Below are 22,066 nucleotides of genomic sequence, written 5' to 3'. Positions count from 1 at the left end.
GCAAGGCTACGACATTGAGGTCAAGTACGCCCAGAACCATAAAATGGTGTTGGGCCAGGGCCTGGCTGATCGCCAACACTGTGACTGTGAAGGGCAACCGAGTCCAGAATCCTTACTTGTCACCAATCCGCTGCTCCTGTAAAATCATCGTTACTGTGATGAGAATACCTACGCAGACCTTCCAAGGGTCTATGTGGATGGCTGTTAATTCCGCCATGAAAGTCAGACTTAGGCAGGAGCCGGTATTGTTTGGTTCAACTGCAATGTCGACAAAACAAGCAACTACCAACTGGGCAACAAGACAAGCCAGCACGCGGACATTGCAACAGTGCTCATCATGCCACAGCAAGCCGCCAAATTGACAGTTGAGCAACTGACGATCTGTTCTGATACAAACTATGCTCGTCATAATTTTATTTCTCACTTTCCCACATAGTAAGAGAACAGCATTAGGAATGTGAGAAACAAGGAAGTCAAGCACTCAGAACTCTTCCTGGTTTGGGACCGACTTTGGAATGACAGTGTACTGGAAAAAGTTCAAAGGTCATGCCCAAACCTCCGGTCCTGACAAAGATGGTAATGACGAATCCGACAGCCTAGCCAAGCTAGGTGCAGAACAGGGCACAGCCTGGGAGTTCTGAGAAGAGTGGCTTCTAATTACTCAAAAATGTGCGGTAAACGCGATCACCCTTTCTGCAGTCAAAAGAAAGGTAAGAAGACCTGCAGAGCTGCACACAAACTCTGCACCTGGACGGAGACTCAGCGATGTAGATCTGATCACCATGCAGGCGCAAGACCTGGCCATTCAAACCTTGCAACACAAGGGGCCTCTCAAACCCCACCATGTGAGTCGGAGGAGCTACATGCTCTCCTTTGCGACCAGCCGCTTCTTAAACTGGAGAAAGGTTTGTTGGTCTGTACCCAAACTGACAGGGACCAGCTCGCTGGGTTGTCCCAGCCCATGATAGATTAGTGATGCTAGCCCACACTCACGACTTCCCTGTAGGAGGCCACCGGGGTTACAAGGCCACCCTCAAGACCCTCCAGCAAGTAGTTTATTGGCCATTAATGGCCCGTGACACCCATTCCTATGTCAAAGAATGTCTGGTCTGTAGCCAGTTCCAGCCATTTTGACCGCTGGATTGGGCCCCACTCCAGAACCGAGGGATCATGTTCCTGTGCTCCCACCTCCAGGTGGATTGGACCAGTCCTCAAGTCCTCACGATGTAAAAAGTTCCTCCTCACGGTTACCTGCACTTTTACTAAATGGCTGGGATGCCTCCCTACTCCTAATGACACAGCCACAACAAAACATTTCCTACCAAGTTGGTCTGGCCCCTTCGAGATAGTGGGAAAGCTCTCACCTGTAGCCTACCGCATCAGGGTCCCAAAACCAAACCAAACACTGGCATTCAAATGAGTCAGTTCGAATCAGATTAAGCTCTTCAAGCTGTTATTCACTCCAAAGGGAAGAAGACGCACCACAGTAGCACCATAAGGATAGCTGCATGCCTCAATCCACCCCGTTAGTATGCAATCCTAGCACCACTCCACTTACATACAGTAATCAACTCTGGTTTGTTTCAGGATGAAATTCTCCTCTGCATTCTCCTCTGCATTCTCCTCAGCCTACGAATCACCCTATCCAGTGATGTGGTAAAGCCCAGCCCGCCGACCGGCATCGTGCTACAAGGGACACCTGGCCTCTTGATCACCCTTTGCAACCTGTACACCCAGAGAATCTACATACATTTAGATCCTGGGATGTATACCGCAAACACATATGCCTACCCCCACGATTGATAGAAGGCAGGCTAAGCGGAACCCAAATGTATGGCACAGTCGAACGTGCCAAGCAGACAACTGTTCACACCCTTGAAGAATTGCAGAAATTCAGAGTGACTGAGGAGGACCTCAATGGCCAGACAGAAATAAAACGATTTCTTGGCGGCCTGCTTGCCATGGCATCAGCAATCGGGTCACTGTTCTCCATTGGCCTCTCAGCTGCCAACTCTGTCAACATCATTCTGCTTCAAAGGCACATGGTGAAAACCAGCAGAGATTCCTCCTCCAACATGAACAATTACAGGGCCTGGGTAAAACCCTTCAGGGTACTATAGTCACTGTAAATTTGCACTCTGCACTTTTCAATAACATTTTGCATGCTTTAGGGACTTTGTCAGAGGTTGTCAGAGAAGACATACCTTATTTGCGTATCGTTAGAGATATAATGCAGGACCTTATCAGGGAAATTAGCTCCTCAGTCAACAGTCTGAGTGGTGGAAGGATTCCAGCTTACCTGGTCTCCCTAGACCTTGTTGAACATATCCTAGATCTGCTGCTACCTCCGTTGTGCAACCTTCACAGATACACCTGGCATATAGTCTTAGCACTGCAATTCCGATCTATGTAAATCCTCAGAACTTCGCAATAGGATTCATCTTCAATCTACCCATCATAGAAAGGCAGAACATATACTGACTAAAATCTGTATTGAATGTTTGTTTTCGGAGAGGTAACACATGTTCACCTCAAAACCCCACCAACACTCGCCAACCACGATGAGGACATGTGGTCTACCTTATCCATAACCTACGCATGTGTACCAGGACAAAGGTCCAAGCAACCCCTCTGTTAGAGAGGTGACTCTACCTCTGCGGCCTTAGAGCCAGATCCCCTGAATAAAAGTGTAAAGGTAGCATGTCTGTCAAAGATGAAGGAACAGAGACATAGATAGACCAAGCAGGCAATCGCTGGCTCGTTAACACACCAGCCACTGAAGTTCAAATGTCATACGACCGACATGATACAGCCACTAAACTAATGCTACCAAACCAAGGAGCCACCATGCAGATTAATGATATTGTCCTCCAACATCTCTGCGTTGACAAACATGTCGTGGAAATTGAGATCATTGATGCATTTAGAGGTCACAATCTCACCACTGATGACACCCTTCAAGAGCATCTTCAGGCTGAAGGGACTAAATAAGTGAAGTTCAGTCTCAAACCGACTGGCTTGACCACTATATTTCCTAGTCACGTAAGCAGATCGTCATCTTACTAAGAACATCCCATCAGTTTGGTCATCCTCGGGATCCTCCTTAGGGGTTGGATCATCAAGGCAATTATTGCACATTCATAGCTACATTCAAAACTTACAGGCCAAACTGGACTCCCTCCTTCTCGTACAGCCACGTTTTACACTAGTCTGAGCCCATCCCACAGGTTAACCCCAATAATATCCAAGAATTAGCCGTTTAAGCTATAACCCCTTTCCTCTAAAGGTCCTAGTATACATTGTCTGGTTCTACTATGATTTTGTGTTGTGACCAAAGAAGAGCAAAAGATTGTGTTATGGTTTACGCTGTGCCTACCCATAACTTGGAATATTTGTTTTATGAGTGATGAATGTAGTTTTAGACTTTGCTTGAAGTTCTATGCCCAGATGTGCCTCAGTCTCTGCCCAGACGATATAGCTTCTCTGAACCATATGGACTGTGCAACTGTTTTCTTTTCTATCAGGAAGACACGGGCGGCATTACCCACAGGTTACTGTGAACCTACAGGAACTGTTCGGCCCTTCAGTTGCTCTAAAGACGATGGACAACAACCAACTCTTCAGACCAAAGGGGGAATGTTGGGCCTCATGTGCTCAGATAGGAGACAAAGGCAGGCCTACATACAGTCATAAAGCCTGACTGAGGCCTGCAGGAACACTCAAAGCCTGATAACACACAAAAATGGCACCAAAATCAAACAAACAGACTACAAATCCCATCAATTTTACACCACCTAGCTGTGAAATTCTGAAGGTTCAAGCTCTTTACTCCAATTGGATGAAACGCATGACAAAACACGTCCCTCAACCATGATGTCATAGAGAATATAAAACTCTGGACAGTATTTGCCGTGTCTAATTGCAGCCCTGCTGCTCCCAGGTGTAGCCTCGCTGCCAAAGGAAGTAACATACGTACCTAAATTTTGGCCATACAATCTCCATCTCGCTGGACAAGCCGAGCTTCTCAGTGACCCACCGAGTCAGAGTCAAACGATGGTCGAACACATATTCTACCTGCATCCTCACATGATTAATGTAAGAGGTTTTCGTCTGGGCAGAGATTACTAGCCATTCACCATGTCTCTGAGTGATAAAACTAACAGTTGCCATCTCTCCCACAATCGCTAAACTGGCTTCGGTGCAGTCATCCTGTTCTTTCTCTCTCGCATTAACCGTACACACACACACTCGAACCCCTCACAAACATACCCGCCCAGCTTTGTCCCTAAGTTATCGTACCAGTGGAGACACGTGTTAAACGGGCAGATGGAATTAACCAGTCTCTCTGCCCACATCTCGCAGCAACATTTTCTAGCCGGAAAGCCACGTACGCCATTTTGTGCACTCCTCTCTTTACACACACACACACAGACACAAACACACACACACACACACACACACACACATACACATCTACCCTCCTCTCATGTATTATAGGCGTATATGTTACCATATCTAGTCATGTTACTGTTCAGTTTGTTGGTGGAAGTCAGAAGTTTATCGACTGCATTGTGTTGATTATTTATTGAGATTACTGCTTCAATAAACGTGGTTATACTTTAAAGAGAAGAGTTTTGGTATTGTTCTGCATTTACCTGTGACAATGACTGGCAAGGGATGTCATTGCTCGGGTTCAAGCCTTCATTGTTCTCTTTTTTAATGTCGATGTTCTCCGGACATCGACTTTCCTAAGAGAACAATCCTATATTGAGACTGATTTACTGCCTGGTTTTTAGTCCCTTATTCCAGGGTGGTGCCCCGACAATATTAATTCGTATTAATATTCTATTGATTTTGTTAATTGATAGTTTCTTTGATGATTGTTGATTTGAAGGATTAATAAGCTAATGTTGATTCTAATCAATGTTCTGTTGATTTTATTAATTAATAATTATCTTTTTTAAATGAGCTATTTTATATAATTATTCACACTAAATTAATGTTAAATCAACAGTCCTAGAAATAAGAGACATAGAATGTATGAATTCTTACAGCCTTTCTTGGTGATATTAAAATTGTGGGGTTAAAACGGAACATATTATTTTGCCCTTCTTAAAAGACTGTGCACAATCTGAAATTCATTAACCTTAGCGTTTCCATGTTAGCTTTGAGATTTATATGGTAGAGTACTAAAATAGATTTTTTGTATTAATAAGCAATTTAAATTGTCTTTATCTTAAAAAAAATATTGATGACTCGATCTGCACTACACAGATTTTTGTCCAATCAAATACTCTTTAGAATGAGACTGTCCCTCCCACTGCAGTCTTTTAGCTATTTACATCCCTTCAATATGTCCAGCCTAAACTAGTTGTTTCAATAGGAAATATGTCAACGCAGGAAAAAAAAACTTTTTGTGGTGTTTTATATTTTTTTCAAATGTTGATTCTCCAATGATTTGTCAACAATAGTTGCCAAATATAGTGCCCTCTTGTGTATATTATGTCTGAATATATTATGTCTGTTATGGCCTTAGTGAATCAGTCTTCATCAGTAATTGGTTACCTGAATTACATCCCCCTAATTCAGTGGACCAATTAAGGCATTCCGTAGGCACACTTAAGATGCGGTCACACTACACTTTGTGCTCCATTCAATCCCATTCAAACACATCTGAATGCGTGAGACACAAGCTTGTGCAGGAAATTTTGCCACTGACGAAAATTAAAGTTTGATGCATCACCAATAGAAGATCGAAACATCATGCAATGACTCTTTGCTCAATACAAGGAATACATATTTCAAAGCTGTATGTTTTTATTGTTTCAGGAAAATTAGTAGTAGTAGTATTCAATTATTTTAAAGGGATAGTTCACCCAATAATTAAAATTCTTCATCAACTATAAAACTACACTGAAAGTGGAGATTTGTAGTAAAAAAGAATTTAAATATTGATCAGTTTCTCATGCATTGTTTCAGAATCTGTATACTATACTGTACTATTCTGCCTTTATGTGATTTTATTGAGCTTTAAAGGTCTGGTAAGCATTCACTTGCATTGAAAGGACCTACAGGGCTGAAATAATCTTCTAAAAATCTGTTTACATAAAGTTAAACACATCTGGGATGGCATGAGGGTGAGTAAATGTTGAGAGAATTAAAATGTTTAGGTGGACTATCCCTTTAATATTTTAAATATAGTATACAGAATATAACTAGAACCCCCCCATGCATGACATCATATCCTGTTCGTTAATTTTGTGTGGTCAAAGTCTAGTGTGACTGCCCTGTGACAGTGAATTCCATTCAAAATTGATCACCGCTAGACCCTTATTTCTCTTATTTTAAGTGAGTAATCTGAAGGATACAGACCATTACTGTCTCTCATGTGCCCATTTTGTGCAACTTATACAAAGACACATGATATTTTATTTTTGGACTTTTTACTTGACATCAATGAAAATCTTACTACCAAGCAATCTTAATAGCTAACATTGTAGCCAATAAAATGTTGTATCATACATTGCCTTTTTATGTATTGTTTGATAAAAAATTGTTTATTATCTCTCTTTGTGGAGTGTTTAAAAATCCATGAAAATATGTAAAGAATATTTCACGTTTGTAGTCCTTGGGTACACAAAAGCAACTGAGGGTTTTGGCCTTAAGTAAATTCTTAAAAAATTGCCCCCCAGGATCACAAACAGCAAGGTTAATACCTCAAAATTAACAGCCTTGTGGAAGGGACGTTCATAAAGGGATTCCATTGCTCACTTTAATTTCAAATGACCCTGCTAATAGCATTCCCATCCTTTAGTACTTTCAAGGGCGTTAAATTATGTTTGGAATTCACTGTTGTTTTTCTCATGTTTTTCAGTTTGCACATCATCTGTCTTTTCCTTTAGATTGTAATTTTCTCTCTCTTGTATGTTTCTGTGCATTTAATGTGAACTTTATGTGTGTTAGCATGACAGTGTTCATCACTGATGGCAGATCACAGAATCCAAAAGATCATGCTATAAAAATGTTATTGTTTAAAGGTGAAATGTACCATTTCTGCACCACTTGTGGCTCTAATCAGTATTGCAAAAATAAAAAATAAATTGTTTTTAAACAAGTTTCAAACAATCCCATCAATCTATAGGAAACCACTTGGATTACCGGCAACAAATGAGATATCTGCGAGACAGGTGGACATGAGAGAAGCCCAGTCAGATCCTCCAAATGGTTCCAAGTAGGCCCTTTATTCTGCTGCATGTTAGTTTGATGATAGTTTGTTATGACCATGCCCCTGCCTGATTGGATTGTTTCCAACTTCCCGTTTGCAGCATCAAATCTCACTGGCCCCTATTTCTTCCATGCATGTGTGCACTTAAGGTAATAGGTTAAAAGTTAAAACTAATATTTGTCTTCTCTTCGGCATTCACAAAAATGGTCACAATAGTCTACATGACCTAAGAATGATTGTTCTGTTCTTGTGCATGTGAGAGAGAACATACAGTTATGGTCAGTTAGCTGTTTGTGCAGGTTGCATGAGCCTCTTAACCGAGCATCAAATTTCAACAGATTTCCATCTAGTCCGGGCTTTTCTGATGAAACTTTTTGTGAATAGTTCACCAAAAAATTATCATTCTGTCATCATAAACTCTCCTTCGTGTTGTTTCAAATACAGGTTGACCGATAGTGAATTTTGCCAATACCGATAACTACGTTGTTGGAAAAAGCATATAACCGATTAACCGGCATATAGTTTTTGAAATCAGTTTATAGAATGTTAAAAAAAAAATCTTGGTCTTTCCTTATTATGATGGGCAAAGAAAAAGACATCATCACAGTCCAAAATTAATAAAACCCTAGATGCAGTTTATTGTTCAACCAAAAATAAACATTAATAATTAGAGATTAAAATAAATATTTTGTTCATAATCCTGGACTTTAAACTATAAACAAGCCTAAAACACACTTGGGACTCTTATTTTGAAATGACAGAGACGTGGCTCCATTACAATGCTCTATAGTTGAGAGACTGTATTACTAGAGAGCATTCAATTTATAAAACTTAACAATCTTATCAAAAAAACAAAATACGTGTTGAACTGAGGATACAAATATGGATGAATACTGTCAATGATAAAATATTTAGATTTAGCCAATCTCAACAAGGTGTCTGTGATTGTTTTTATTTCACCTTTATAGGCCGCTTTACTGATGAAACAAGCTGTTCTAACTGTAGAATTCTCCAGAACCAGCAACAGAGGAATAAAAAAGAGCAATCTGCAACTATTGGCATATATTTTTGCCAATAACCGATTGTTCCAAAATGCAACTATCGGCACCGATTAAATGGTTAAACCATATATCGGTCTACCTCTAGTTTTAAAAGCTGTATGACTTTCCCCCTTGGTACACTGTAACGCAGTTCAATGGAAAGGAGGAGGGGAGAAACGGCTTGGCAATATAAATAATATTTTAATGACAAACTTAAACAAAACACAAAACACACACACGACGGACATGTCCGTAAACGATCTCTCTCTCCCACACCATCCATCGGCCTTTATCCCTCTCGGAGGCATGATTAGCCTGATAAGGGACCGGGTGTGTAGAATCACGACCCGGCCCCGCCCTCCGCCCTGCCACATACACAAAAGGGAACTTTTGAAGAATGTCTTGCCTACTCTTTTCCACATAATGAAAGTAATTTCATTGAGGACTGGCATTGTCAAGCTCAAAAATGACAAAAAGCACCAATAAATTATTTCAAAAGTGGTCCATATGATACAAATTGTGCACTATATTCCAAGCCTTTTGAAGCCATAAAATAGCTTTTTGTGAGATACAGACCGAAATTCATCGTGCACTTGACATCTTGACATTTGCACAACCATTGTTGCATTTACAAGGGTTCATGAGAGAAGTAGTGATGCCTGATTTGTGAATGAACTGTTCTTTTGAGTCTTATCTTTTCAGTGAATCTTTTGATCCAGTTCACATAACCCATGTAAATGATTCGCTCTTGAATTGGAGTGGTTCTTTTCTGGAGTTGAACTCATTGACTCAATGAACCAATTGCAGTTGTTAACTGCTTACTGGAGGGCTGGATTTTCAGTGAGCAACGACTTAAATTTCGGTCCATTATGCCTTTATGCCATAATCCCGTATGGATTATGAAGACTTGGAATATAGCAAACGTGTTCTATGTACCACTTTTAAGATACTAAAAATGTGCTTTTTTGTCATCTTGACATCTCCAGTTCTCTTTCACGTTCATTATGTGAAAAAAGTGGCCAGAATATATTCTTCAAATATTCCCCTTTTGTGTTCCACGGAACAAAGTTGTACAGATTTGGAATGGAATGAGAAGGAGTGAATAATAGCAGAACTTTCTGTTCTTTTCTGTAAACTACCACCCCATTTTAGTCACCTGAATGCATTAATTATTAGTTGTAGAGCTAAAATATCTTGTATTTACAAGAGGCATTCACCCTCATACCCCCCACCACATCTCTGTTTCCACTTCTCAACCTCTCCCTGAGGAACAGTGTGGCTTGGGGTGGACAAGGCAGATCATGAGAAAGTTTATACTCAAGAGGGGGTGTGGATGTGAATGTGGACAGACATTTCCTGCTCTGATGGGGTTATGTGTTCCTCAGCTCTGGCTCTGAAGATCTCCCAGTGTCCATTGGAGTGTGGCATGTCTGTCAATGAAAACATTTTTCTACACCAATCAATTATATGTATCATGTTTGAGGTAGAGGATGTATGGGTTTTTCTGAAAGAGGAAGGATCTTGGATGCAACTCAAATGAGTAGTGCGCATTTTGTGGTCCACATGGATACTCTGAATGTCCTGACATTCCGAGGTCACCAAACTGGTGTATTTTTAGCAATATGGAGATCTGGATCTATCATAATTGAGACCAATAACAATAAATGAGAGTTGTGATTGTTCTCCCAAAAATGAAAATCTTTCATAATTTACTCAGCCGAGACACAAAAGGAAATGTTATTTGTGCAAAATGTTCATACCGTTCTTTTCCATATAATGAAAGTGGATGGTGACCAGGGAATATCAAACTCCAAAAATGACACCAAAAACAATTAAAATAATAATAATAATGATAATAAATAAAAGCAGCCCATAGTACTCATGCACTAAATTCCAAATGTAAATTCAGTCATACAGTTGAAGTCAGAAGTTTACATACACCATTGCCAAATACATTTAAACTCAGTTTTTCACAATTCCTGACATTTAATCATAGAAAACATTCCCTGTCTTAGGTCAGTTAAGATCACTACTTTACTTTAAGAATGTGAAATGTCAGAATAATAGTAGAGAGAATTATTTATTTCAGCTTTTATTTCTTTCATCGCATTCCCAGTGGGTCAGAAGTTTACACTTTTATAGTATTTGGTAGCATTGCATTTCAATTCTTTAACTTGGGTTAAACGTTTTGGGTAGCCTTCCACAAGCTTCTCACAATAAGTTGCTGGAATTTTGGCCCATTCCTCCAGACAGAACTGGTGTAGGATTGTAGGCCTCCTTGCTCACATATGCATTTTCAGTTCTGCCCACAAATATTCTGTAAGATTGAGGTCAGGGCTTTGTGTTGGCCAATCCAATACCTTGACTTTGTTGTCCTTAAGCCATTTTGCCACAACTTTGGAGGTATGCTTGGGGTATTTGTCCATTTGGAAGACCCATTTGCGACCAAGCTTTAACTTCCTGGCTGATGTCTTGAATTATTGCTTCAATATATACCCATAATTTTCCTTCCTTATGATGCCATCTATTTTGTGAAGTGCACCAGTCCCTCCTGCAGCAAAGCACCCCACAACATGATGCTGCCACCCCTATGCTTCACGGTTGGGATGGTGATCTTTGACTTGCTCAAGCAGTGGAGCAGTGCCTTTTTCTTTGCTGAGCAGCCTTTCAGGTTATGGCAATATTGGACTCGTTTTACTGTGGATTTAGATACATGTCTACCTGTTTACTCCAGCATCTTCATAAGGTCTTTTGCTGTTGTTCTGGGATTGATTTGCACATTTTGCACCAAATTCCATTAATCTCTAGGAGACGGAATTCGTCTCCTTCCTGGGCGGGATGATGGCTGCGTGGTCCCATGGTGTTTATACTTGCGTACGATTGTTTGTACAGATGAACGTGGTACCTTCAGGCATTTGGAAATTGCTCCCTAGGATGAACCAGACATGTGGAAGTCTTGGCTGATTTATTTTTTTGTTTGCCCATGATGTCAAGCAGAGGCAATGAGTTTGAAGGTAGGCCTTAAAATATATCCACAGGTACACCTCCAATTCAGTACATCTCCTATCAGAAAGCTAATTGGCTTATTGTCTAAAGGCTTGACATAATTTTCTGGAATTATCCAAATTGCTTAAAGCAACAGTAGTGTTTGTAAACTTCTGACCCACTTGAATTGTGATAGTATATTAAAAGTGAGAAAATCTGTCTGTAAGCAATTGTTGGAAAAAATCCTCATGTCATGCACAAAGTAGATGTCCTAAATGACTTGCCAAAACTATAGTTTGCTAATATTAAATCTGTAGAGTGGTTAAAAAAATTTGATTTAATGAGTTCAACCTAAGTGTATGTAAACTTCTGACTTCAACTTTAGCTTTGTGTGTGGAACAGACTAAAACTGAAGTAGTTATTCACTGAAAATCTTTCCTTGAAAAACGTAGTTTATAGCTGTGGTCACCATTCACTTTCATTGTATGGAAAAGATCAGCTTTGACATTAAGCTTTAAATAACTCCTTTTGTGTTTCACGGAAGAAAGAAATTCAAACAGGTTATGACAGCTTTCATTTTTGGGTGCACTATTCCTTTAAGAATTCTGCCAAAACGAGTATTTTGTGCAGCTTCCGCTGTATTTTTTATCCTTCTTCAACTCTCTCTCCTGATCACACACAGATACACAAACACACACAGCTGGAAAAAACATCTGGATGGGTCCCAGTTATTTAGCAGATGGCCTGTGGACTCTGCTATCTGTCACCATAGTAACATGCTTTCTCTCTCTCTCTTTTTCTCTTTCTTTCTCTCTCTTTTCCCCCGTCCGTAGTGCCAAGAGAAGAAAAATGGCAGACAAGATTCTCCCTCAGAGGGTGAGCTCATTCACAATGGCTTTTATTTGTTAATTTATATTTGTTTATTCATGTATTAATTTTCTGTGCCAAGTTTAGAGTGTGATTGCATGTTACAGGTAATTATGCTGGTTTCTTATTTGGGGGGGCAAGAAGGGTCCAAAGACTGCTCTCATGTTTTTGGTGTTCTCTGCGGGCGTGAAAGTGCTTGATTCCCAGGGAGCGTGATGGCGTGTGGTTGCAAGACTGATTTGGTGAAGTGCCTCCAATGGGATGTGACTCACAGTAATATGCCACAAAGGAATAGGAGGCAGGAGTTAATGTGTGTATTTAATAATGTGTTCTAGTATACGTTGATGTGAAGGGTTATTGACACATATGGCCAATATCCTCTCAATGTCTTTGTAGAATTTTCATCAAGCAAACTGTAAGATTCATTGTGATGGGGTTTATGAAGGCATGAGGTAACTTGGGGAAGAGAGAATGATGCAATTCAGTGGAAATCAAGAGAGTGTCAAGTTACAATTTTTCTGTGCATCATTAAAGGACATACATGGTTGGTTTCAGTAACAAATCACAAAGGAGAATCAGAATGCCAAAAAGTCGTTGACTTTTTCCTTTTGCAGTTTGTGAGTGATCTGCATTTTGGTTCACTAAAAGAGTAATTTATTTGGTACAATTGTACTGTATGAGATTAGAGTATTGTGGAAAATAGATAGGACTAATAATAGACTGAAATATTGGCCAGGTTGATTATTTGGCCATTTTGAGATTATTGATACATTATTGCACCTGACCGGCCAATTAAAAGAATGTTCCGGTTTAAAACAAGTTACGCTCAATTGACAATATTTGTGGCATAATGTTATTCACAAAAAAATAATTCAAAGGTCCTGATTTATTATAAATATAAAAATAAAAGTTGCAGTTAAAATGGAAGTGTAAAAATATGTAAACATTATGTGTTTTTTCAAAATCAGGGATTTACCAGCGTTATAGCGTTTACAAAATTACAAGGTTTAACCCTTTGTCAACAAAGTTGTAACATTAGAAATAACTTTACACTGATTAGTTTAGTAAGAGATTTTATTATACTAAAACCGTGTTAATGTATAATGTTTATGGCTTTTGGCTATACTTATGCAACTGTGTATTTTAATGTTAATAGACTGGCCCCGTTCACTTCCATTGTAAGTGCTTTACAGTAACTGCAATTTTGCTTCTTTTTGTTTTTAATTAAGCAAGGGACAAGGTTTTTTGTGTGTGTTTTTTTTTTTTTTTGTGGTAAACATTATTCCACATATGTTTGAGCTTAACAGTTTGAACCCGGAACATTCCTTGAACAGATTTTCTTGTGTCAGCCAAAATCTTCCAGTAACATTGTCAATGGATAATAATTTTTATTTATTTTTTTATTTTTTTTATGTGGGGAAATATAGTGTAAAGTAACTCTTTTTGATTTAATTTCAGCATTTTTATGTATAGTGGTAAGGGAAATTATGTGAACCCTTTGGAATTACCTGCATATACTGTATGTATACATTTGTCTTAAAATCTGGTTTAATCTTCATTCAAATTACAATAATGAGCAAACACAATCTGCTTTAACTAATAATGCACAAATTATTGTTTTGTTCTATATATTGAATACATCATTCAAACATTCACAGTGTAGGCTGGAAAAAGTATGTGAACCCCTAGGATAATAACTTCAACAAAAGCATATTAGAGTTAGAAGTTGGCAAACCTGGCATCCAATTAATAAAATGAGATTGGAGGTGTGGGTTAGAGCCAGTGTTGCATCTCAATTGGAGAAATCCCCAATTATTAATGGGTAAGGTGAATCTGTATCTAATATCTTCTTCTATATACATATTCTATAGATGTTTCTTCTCCTTTTCATATCTTGGACTGTTATCTTACAGTATTATTTTTATCTTATAATATTTTCGTCAACAGTATGCTTTAATAAAATCCGCCTTTTTCGTCTCGTCTTTATCGTTGCCGAAATAATATTTAAAAAAAACCTTTGTCAACTAACGTTTTCGTCTGTGATTTTGTTGACGAGATTAATACTAGTTAGAGTTACTTTGACTTATAAAAAGCACTCAAATATTTTGATTTTGCTATTCGCAATAGGATTCTGCTGACGTGGACCATGCCTCTCAGAAGAGATCTCAGAAGACCTACTGTCAAGAATTGTTGCTTTGCATAAAGCTGGAAAGGGTTACAAAGTTATCACTAAGAGCTTAGATATTCATCTGTCCACAGTTAGAACAATCATCTATTAATGGAGACGATTTACAAGACATTATTTTGAATTTGTTGAGTGCAACAAAAAAAAAACCTTTGTGACAAGTGTTTTAGAAAGTAACTTAAAAGTAAAGTAATGTGATTACTTTTCAATTAAGTAATCTGATCATAATTTAATTTAAGTAGTTAGATATTTGTAGTGGTTTCCTTTTTTTGTAACTTACCCAATACTGTTAATATCAGCCAAATATTGGTCATCAGCCACTCTAAAAGGCTATTGAAAATTGGTTGATAGGATTTCTCTAATTATCAAGAGATAAATAATTTTCACAATATTCAAAATGCTGTGAAAATTAAAACACTGAAGCTGGAAAAGTAACCATAGCTTTAGCAACGCAAAGTTATTGATTATGCATAATTTTTGACTTTTGCTAAATTATTGAATTGTGGCGAGAGCTGATTGCAGAGTTACTTGTGTACAATGCATTTTCATTAGATCCGTGAAATGGTGCCAGAATCCCAGGCATACATGGACCTCCTGGCTTTTGAACGCAAACTCGACCAAACCATTATGAGGAAGAGGGTGGATATCCAGGAAGCCCTCAAAAGACCAATGAAGGTATGTGTTCATGATCATACCAATACAGGAATGACCTGCAAAAGCTAAACAGTGTTTTGTGTGTGTGTATGTATGTGTGTGAGTAAAAATTTTTTACCGGAAGTTCATAGAGCAACTATTAATATGAAGAATTTGAATACAGCTCAAAATGTCCTCTCTTGTAGCAAAAGCGAAAGCTCCGACTATACATTTCAAACACATTCAATCCTGCCAAACCTGACGTAGAGGACTCTGAGGGCAGCATTGCATCCTGGGAGCTGCGTGTAGAGGGCAAGTTGTTGGATGATGTAAGCACTTTGAATTTGAATTCATAATCTTACAATCTGTTTTGTTATTCAGAGTTGAATTAATTTGCCATGATCAGTGCTATTATTTTAAACGTCTTACTATCCTACGTGTCTTAGCAAACTATATCCTAAAATGTAATTTCTGCTTTGCACAGTTGTGCACATATATTTACATGCCCCTTGCAGAATCTGTAATATGTTTTTGCTTTTTTTATTTCAGTACTGCCATGAAAAAGCTGCATAACAGATGTTATAGTTTATTACACAAGACAAAAAATAATGTTTAATATATGTAAATAAATGTTATGTAAATAGCTTCATCTGGACAGTACTTAGAGATCAAACACTGTATGATCCTCTTTTTCTAAATTTTTTTAAACGTTAAATATCTTGCAGTTTCTGCCAGAGGAATGTATATTATTGAGCAGAAATGTAGTTGTATGTTTAGGTGTAATTGCATTTGAAATTTAATTACGTTTTCTCTGTTACTTCCTGTGCACTCTAGCCTGGAAAACAAAAGAGGAAGTTTTCGTCTTTCTTTAAAAGCCTGGTTATTGAGCTGGACAAGGATCTTTACGGCCCTGACAACCACTTAGTGGAGGTGAGAATTAACTCAATCAACATACAATAAGATATTATTGTATAATAAACCATGTTTATTATTTACTCTTAACAAAAGTTGAAAGTGATTAATGTGAGACTCTTGAGTGGCCTCTTTGCATTTAAAATAAAAAGTAAAAGAGCCAAAAAATGTCACATGTCTTTTCTCTCTAACAATCATCTTCTGTCCTCTGTTGTGTATCGATCCAGAGTGGAACGCAATTGTAACGATTCCCTGTTGTCTGCCCTGTGTTCTCTGTCGCACTATCACGTTTATGTCATATTTCCTGGTCTGCTCCGTGTTTTCCGTTTCACCCATCACCGTTCACGCTCCATGTCGCGTTTTCCTTGTTGTTCCCCCCGTGTTTCACTGTCCTTGTCTAAACTACATTTCCCACAATTCCCGGTCTCCCTCACTGCCTGCATTCATCATTGTTTTCACCTGTGTCTCGTTCAGTCTCCACTTTGTACATGTATTTAAACCCTGATTCTTTGTTTAATCACTGACGATCGTTGTTTGTATCCGGTATGTTGTCAAGCCTGATCTGTGTATCCTTTACCCGAGTTCCTAGTTCTGTTTTGTGTTTTTGGTTCCCTCGTGTGTAATCTGATTCATTGTGTTTTCAGTTGCCTGTTTTCCCATTGTGGACTTTTCTTTGTGTTTACCCTTTTATTTATTATATGTTATATATTCATTGTGTTTTCAGTTGCCTGTTTTCCCATCGTGGACTTTTCTTTGTGTTTACCCTTTTATTTATTAAATGTTAAATAAAACCGCGTTTGGATCCGCACCTCTTGTCCGTCTTATCCTGTGTCTACACTAGACGTTACAGCAATAGAGAAGTCAATGTTATTATGAAAAGTTCAGTTAACCATACTTCATGTAATACATGTCTTCATGGTCTCCATAGCAACGGGTTACAAAAGGGAGATGCCCATGATATTGTGGAGTGTTGGCTCTGCAGCCAGCACAGAGCTTTGGGCAGCATTAACAGGAGAAAAAAATGCATTTGTGAAGACAAACATGTATAAAACCTCTTACAGTGCACAGAAGTGTAGAGTCTTTGCATTCAGAAAGCGCAATTCACTCTATTTTAGTGGCGAAGCTATTGTGTACAGGTGCTATTCAGGCAGACTCAGGCATTTACATTACACAAGGGAACCATCCCAGCTGTTTCACACACTTAATATTTATGGACTATGTGAGGAACATTCAGGTCTAGAGATGGCAGATTCAAAGAGTCTGCGGCTCATAAGAAGTGACCCTCATGTCTTCGGCCCATTCACATGCCTTGATTTCCATCCTGCCATTGAAGAGGCGCATGGCGCTTTTGGGTTTATTCATTCGGCAGCTCTTTAAACTGTCCTTGGTGACTGTGGGTTTTCATCACGGCACAAACCAGATTGAGGGGTGTGATAAAAGAGTGTTTTACCTGTGGAGAAAGACAGCATTGAAAAAGCCTCCAATGTCAAGCAAAGCTAATTGAGTTGAGCTGTGAGTCATTGCCATTATGCTGTCTTTCAAAGAGTGGCGAAATGCGGTGGTTTTTGGAAAAATGGAAGCGAGAACAGAAAGAGCCTAATCATTTTATTCAGTCTACCACTTCAATGTTTTTGCCTTGGATAAACTGCACATAGGCAGTCCAGTACAGTTAATGTTTGTCTCAATCTGAGACAGTAGTACAGTACAGTAGTTCTGTATGTTGTCTATAATATTTTTGTTATAGCTGTGGATGGAATAAAAAACACCCAAGCATACATTCAGTCAACTATATAATGAGGGTAGCTTTTAGCTGAAAATTTGAACTGTGTTTTCAGGACATTAATTGTAAAACATTTCGGACAAAACAATGGTTTGATATTTTCATAAGTCGCCCATAATATTTTTTGCTGTTTCATAAAGTGTGTTGTGTTTCTTAGTTGCTTCGATTTTGCTAAACTGGCATATCATGGGCTGTTTAATGGCAGGCTCCATTGTGCCAATTTCCCCCATATATTGTGACAAAATGGAACGTGACCTTTTGTCACAAAAGGGTAATATGTGTTCAATATACTGTATCTTTTTTTCTGGGCAATAACGGTGGAAATAAACAATAGCATTCTGTAGCCAAGGCTTTAAAGGAATATTCCTGGTTCAATACAAGTATAGCTCAATCCACCACATTTGTGGCATTATATTGCTTACCACAAAAATAAATAAAAAAATACATTTGTCTCTTTCTTTTCTTTAAAAAAAATAAATCTGGTTTACAGTGAGGCGCTTACAATGGAAGTGAAAATAGCCAATTCATATATGTTAAAATAGCCAAGACATAAAACATATGCATGTGAACGTGATTTTAGTGTGATAAAATCACTTAATAAACTTTTCTGTGTAAAGTTATAGCTAATTCTACAACTTAGTTCCCATGACGGTGTAATGTCAACAAACCCTTAAACAACAGTTGTTAAATGATGATTTTAACAACTTTAGAGCTCAAATAATACATGAGATTTCACAGATTATTAATGTAAGTGCTTTTATAATATTATAAACTTCACATTTCTGCCTTTTAAACCCTCCGAAAATTGTCCACTTTCATTGTAAGTGCCTCACTGTAACCTCGACTTTTGCTTTTTTTTTAAGAAATGGACGGATGAGTCGAAATACATTTTTGTGGTGATCAACATTATGCCATAAATGCCATCGATTGATTTGCCTAATTTGAAAAATAGTCACTGGAGAAAGAAGACCACTAGCCTCAGTTGCCCTTATCTGAAATGGCAGTACAATTCAATTTACATCTAACAGAGTGCATCTTGCTAGTTTGACTTGATTTAACTTTTTGTGGAGTGCTTTTATATTCTCCTCAATTTCAGATGTAGAATGTGTTTTACCCATACAGTGGCACCGCACCCCTACAACCCAAGAGACAGATGGCTTCCAGGTGAAAAGGCCAGGCGATGTGAATGTGCGCTGTACCCTGCTGCTCATGCTGGATTACCAGGTGTGTGCATGAATGCTGGATTATTATTAGATTACTGGTGATGGATTAAAGTTGGAAATTTCTTTAGGGGCCATTCACTCAAGATATGTTTTGGTGTTTAAAAACAACAAGACGCAGCGCTGCAGAATAGAACTAATGCAGGTGTCTCGAGACATGTTTTAACTTGAAAAGCCATCTTAAAAATGTGGCTCTCATGTTATAAGACACTAAAAAACAGCTAGATGCATCACAAAAGTCAAAGACATCCTTCTTGAACATGTTTACATAGAAAAAGCAAAAAAAATGGTGTAGACGGACACAAGAATGCGTCCTGTGTGAATGGGAATTTATGATGGTGATTGTGCTTTAATCCCCTCTTAAAATGTATGACTGTTCTTTTCGTGAAATATCACCAAATAAATGTGCATAAGGAGATTTACACTTGCTGCAAGATAATGATTTTGAGACACAATTAGAAAAGAAGTTGGAAACCCATCTACATAATGGTTGCTTTAGTGTTTTTTGTATTTTCCATCTTGTAAAGCACTGTAATTAACAGCTATAGGTGAGCTATTAGCACCTAAAAGTTTGATTGCCCTCCAAAGTAGCTATAGCAAGTAAGCAAATGGCTCTCTTAATTATGGCCATTTTCACATGAAATACATACTGACATGAAGATTTTTGGATTGTCAGAAAGATTTTTTTTTTTTAAATAAAGGCTTTTAATTATCAATGAAAGTGTCTAAGAAAGTCTAGGAGAAAATAAGAATAAAACAATAAAAGCCAATCAAGGGACCAATTTAGAAAAAGAATATTGCACTAGTTGAACGCGACAGTTCAGTGATGTTTGTGAATTTCTTTTTATCATTTGTGCATTTAAGCCTCCTCAGTTTAAGTTGGACCCTCGTCTTGCACGTCTCCTGGGTATCCACACTCAAACACGCTCCTGCATCATCCAGGCATTATGGCAGTACGTCAAGATGAACAAGCTGCAAGACTCTCATGAAAAGGAGTACATTAACTGTGATAAATATTTCCAGCAGGTACTGCCAGTTTGTCATCTACCCTATAAAATACTTTCATTATGTTTGCTGTATTTACATTTTGTCTAATAGTAAACATATATATTTTTCTTTGATTAATGTTCCAGATCTTTGATTGTCCTCGTCTGAAATTTTGTGAGATCCCCCAGCGTTTAACCAACCTTCTTCTCCCACCAGATCCGATTGTGATAAATCATGTTATCAGGTAGTAGGTCAAACATTTAAATATAAATGTATTTCCATTCATCAATTTTATCTAACTTTACACTGCGTGCCCAATTATTAGGCAAATTTATTCCTCAAGATTAATTTTATTGTTGAACACAATGCCCTCAGTCAATCCAAAATGTTATTGAACCCCACACCTGAATGTTTAACAAAGAAAAGGAGAGTTTTGTCTTTCTCAGGGGAATATATAAGTGTGCACAATTATTAGGCAACTAAATTACAAAAATAATTTCTCCCAACTCAATTGTTTATTCTAAATTTTTAGAGTTGGTGCAACAAATAAGTAACACAAAATGACAATGAAAAAACATCAGTGTCCTTCATTTCAATAACTTTCATGAGTCTTCCATCCACGAAGTCTGTCAGTTTCTTGATCTGTTCACGATCAACTTTCTCTGAAGCAGCAACCACAGCATGTGATGGAGCAATGTCCTGCATAAAGATCATGGCCTTCTTGAATGCTGAGGACTTCTTCCTGTACCACTGCTTGAAGAAAGTACTTTCCAGAAACTGACTGTAGGTTTGAGAGTTGAGTTTCAGTTCATCATCAACTCAAAATAGTCCAACTACCTCATCCTTAATGATAGCAGACCATACCAGTACCCCTCCTCCACCTTGCTGGCACCTGGCATCCAGCCACGGGACCATCCATCTTTTCCATCAAGAGTCACTCATTTGATCTGTCCATAAAACCTTCATGTATTTCCTTACGCCCAATATTGACGCTTCAACTTGTGAATATATTCAGTGGTGGTCGTGTTTCAGCCTTCTTGAACATGGCCATGTCTCTGAGCACTTGGCACCTTGTACTTCTGGACACTCCAGATAGGTTGCAGTTGCGGTAACATTGGAGGATAATGGGTTCCTGGTAGCTTCACGTTTAATTCTTCTCAAATCTTTTGCTGTTAATTTGCACCTTTTCTTCTCCATGCGTTTTTTTGCGCCCCAGTTGCCTATTCGCAAAAAAACTTTTGATTGTCCGGTGGTCATGCCTCAATAGTTTAGCTATTTCAGGAGTGTTGCATCTGTCTGAAAGGTATTTTACAATATTTGACATTTCATTGGCAGTTAAATCTCTTTTTTGGCCCATTTAACCTGAGGTAATGAAGCTGCCTAATAATTATGCACACCTTGATATAAGGTGTTAGTCTCTTTCGCCATGCCCTCCCTCATTACACAAATACATACCACCTGAAAATGATTGAATCCAATAAGCATTCAAGTTTATATGGTTTGGAGTTGGAAAATGTGCATGGAAATAATGATAAGATCACAATACTCACTTGCCTAATAATTGGGCACGCAGTGTAATAACAGCATGCAATATGTAAAAATCGTTAGACCATGTGACATGAATGGACATTGGAGGCCTTCTGATTTGCTTTAGAAGGTAAAGATTTTCCTCATTTATCAGTGTGGATCCAAATGACCAGAAGAAGACAGCATGCTATGACATTGATGTTGAAGTTGATGATCCTCTAAAGAGTCAAATGAGTGGATTCCTCTTGTCCACAGCCAATCAGCAAGAGATTGCATCCCTGGACAACAAGGTGAGATAATCATAAAAAGAGCTTCATCATTAAAGTGAAAGTGAGATACAGAGAAACGTTTGTAATGTTGAACATGTTGTCATGCTTTTGTCAAAACATCAGCTTGATAAGTTCTTTTAGTGTCCCAGATGATGCTGTTGATTTATTGAACTCCATTAAGAGAGAAGTTTCCACTACATATTATGTTCAGATTGTGCTCTTAAAAACAACACATCTTCACATCCCATTTATTAGATCCATGAAACTATTGAGTCCATCAACCAACTAAAGATACAAAGAGATTTCATGCTCAGCTTCTCCAGAGACCCCAAGGGCTACATCCAAGACTGGATCTGTTCCCAGAACAGGGACCTTAAGGTGAGTTTAAACCAGTAGTTCCCAGCTGGTGGGTTGTGACAAAACAATGGAAAGCCTC

At 38.4% G+C, this 22,066-nt stretch overlaps 1 protein-coding gene across 3 annotated transcripts in view; it reads left to right on the top strand.

The window, feature by feature from the left end:
- Positions 1–22,066, top strand: part of LOC127649193 (SWI/SNF-related matrix-associated actin-dependent regulator of chromatin subfamily D member 3-like) — a 36,755-nt gene that overhangs the window by 11,754 nt on the left and 2,935 nt on the right. For 2 of the 3 annotated variants that reach the window (XM_052134186.1, XM_052134185.1), the window contains exons 3-12: positions 7,142–7,231; positions 12,084–12,126; positions 14,855–14,977; positions 15,142–15,264; positions 15,770–15,865; positions 18,750–18,851; positions 19,712–19,873; positions 19,981–20,078; positions 21,516–21,651; positions 21,886–22,008. In XM_052134186.1, the coding sequence (XP_051990146.1) occupies positions 7,142–7,231; positions 12,084–12,126; positions 14,855–14,977; positions 15,142–15,264; positions 15,770–15,865; positions 18,750–18,851; positions 19,712–19,873; positions 19,981–20,078; positions 21,516–21,651; positions 21,886–22,008 (1,096 nt within the window). The remainder of the gene's footprint in view (positions 1–7,141; positions 7,232–12,083; positions 12,127–14,854; positions 14,978–15,141; positions 15,265–15,769; positions 15,866–18,749; positions 18,852–19,711; positions 19,874–19,980; positions 20,079–21,515; positions 21,652–21,885; positions 22,009–22,066) is intronic. The other variant, XM_052134187.1, reaches the window with a different exon arrangement.

The sequence above is a fragment of the Xyrauchen texanus genome, chromosome 9 (genome assembly GCF_025860055.1).
Source record: "Xyrauchen texanus isolate HMW12.3.18 chromosome 9, RBS_HiC_50CHRs, whole genome shotgun sequence".
Classification (NCBI taxonomy): Eukaryota; Metazoa; Chordata; class Actinopteri; order Cypriniformes; family Catostomidae; genus Xyrauchen; species Xyrauchen texanus.
Note: the sequence above shows the minus strand (reverse complement) of the source record. Positions and strands in the feature narration are given on the sequence as shown.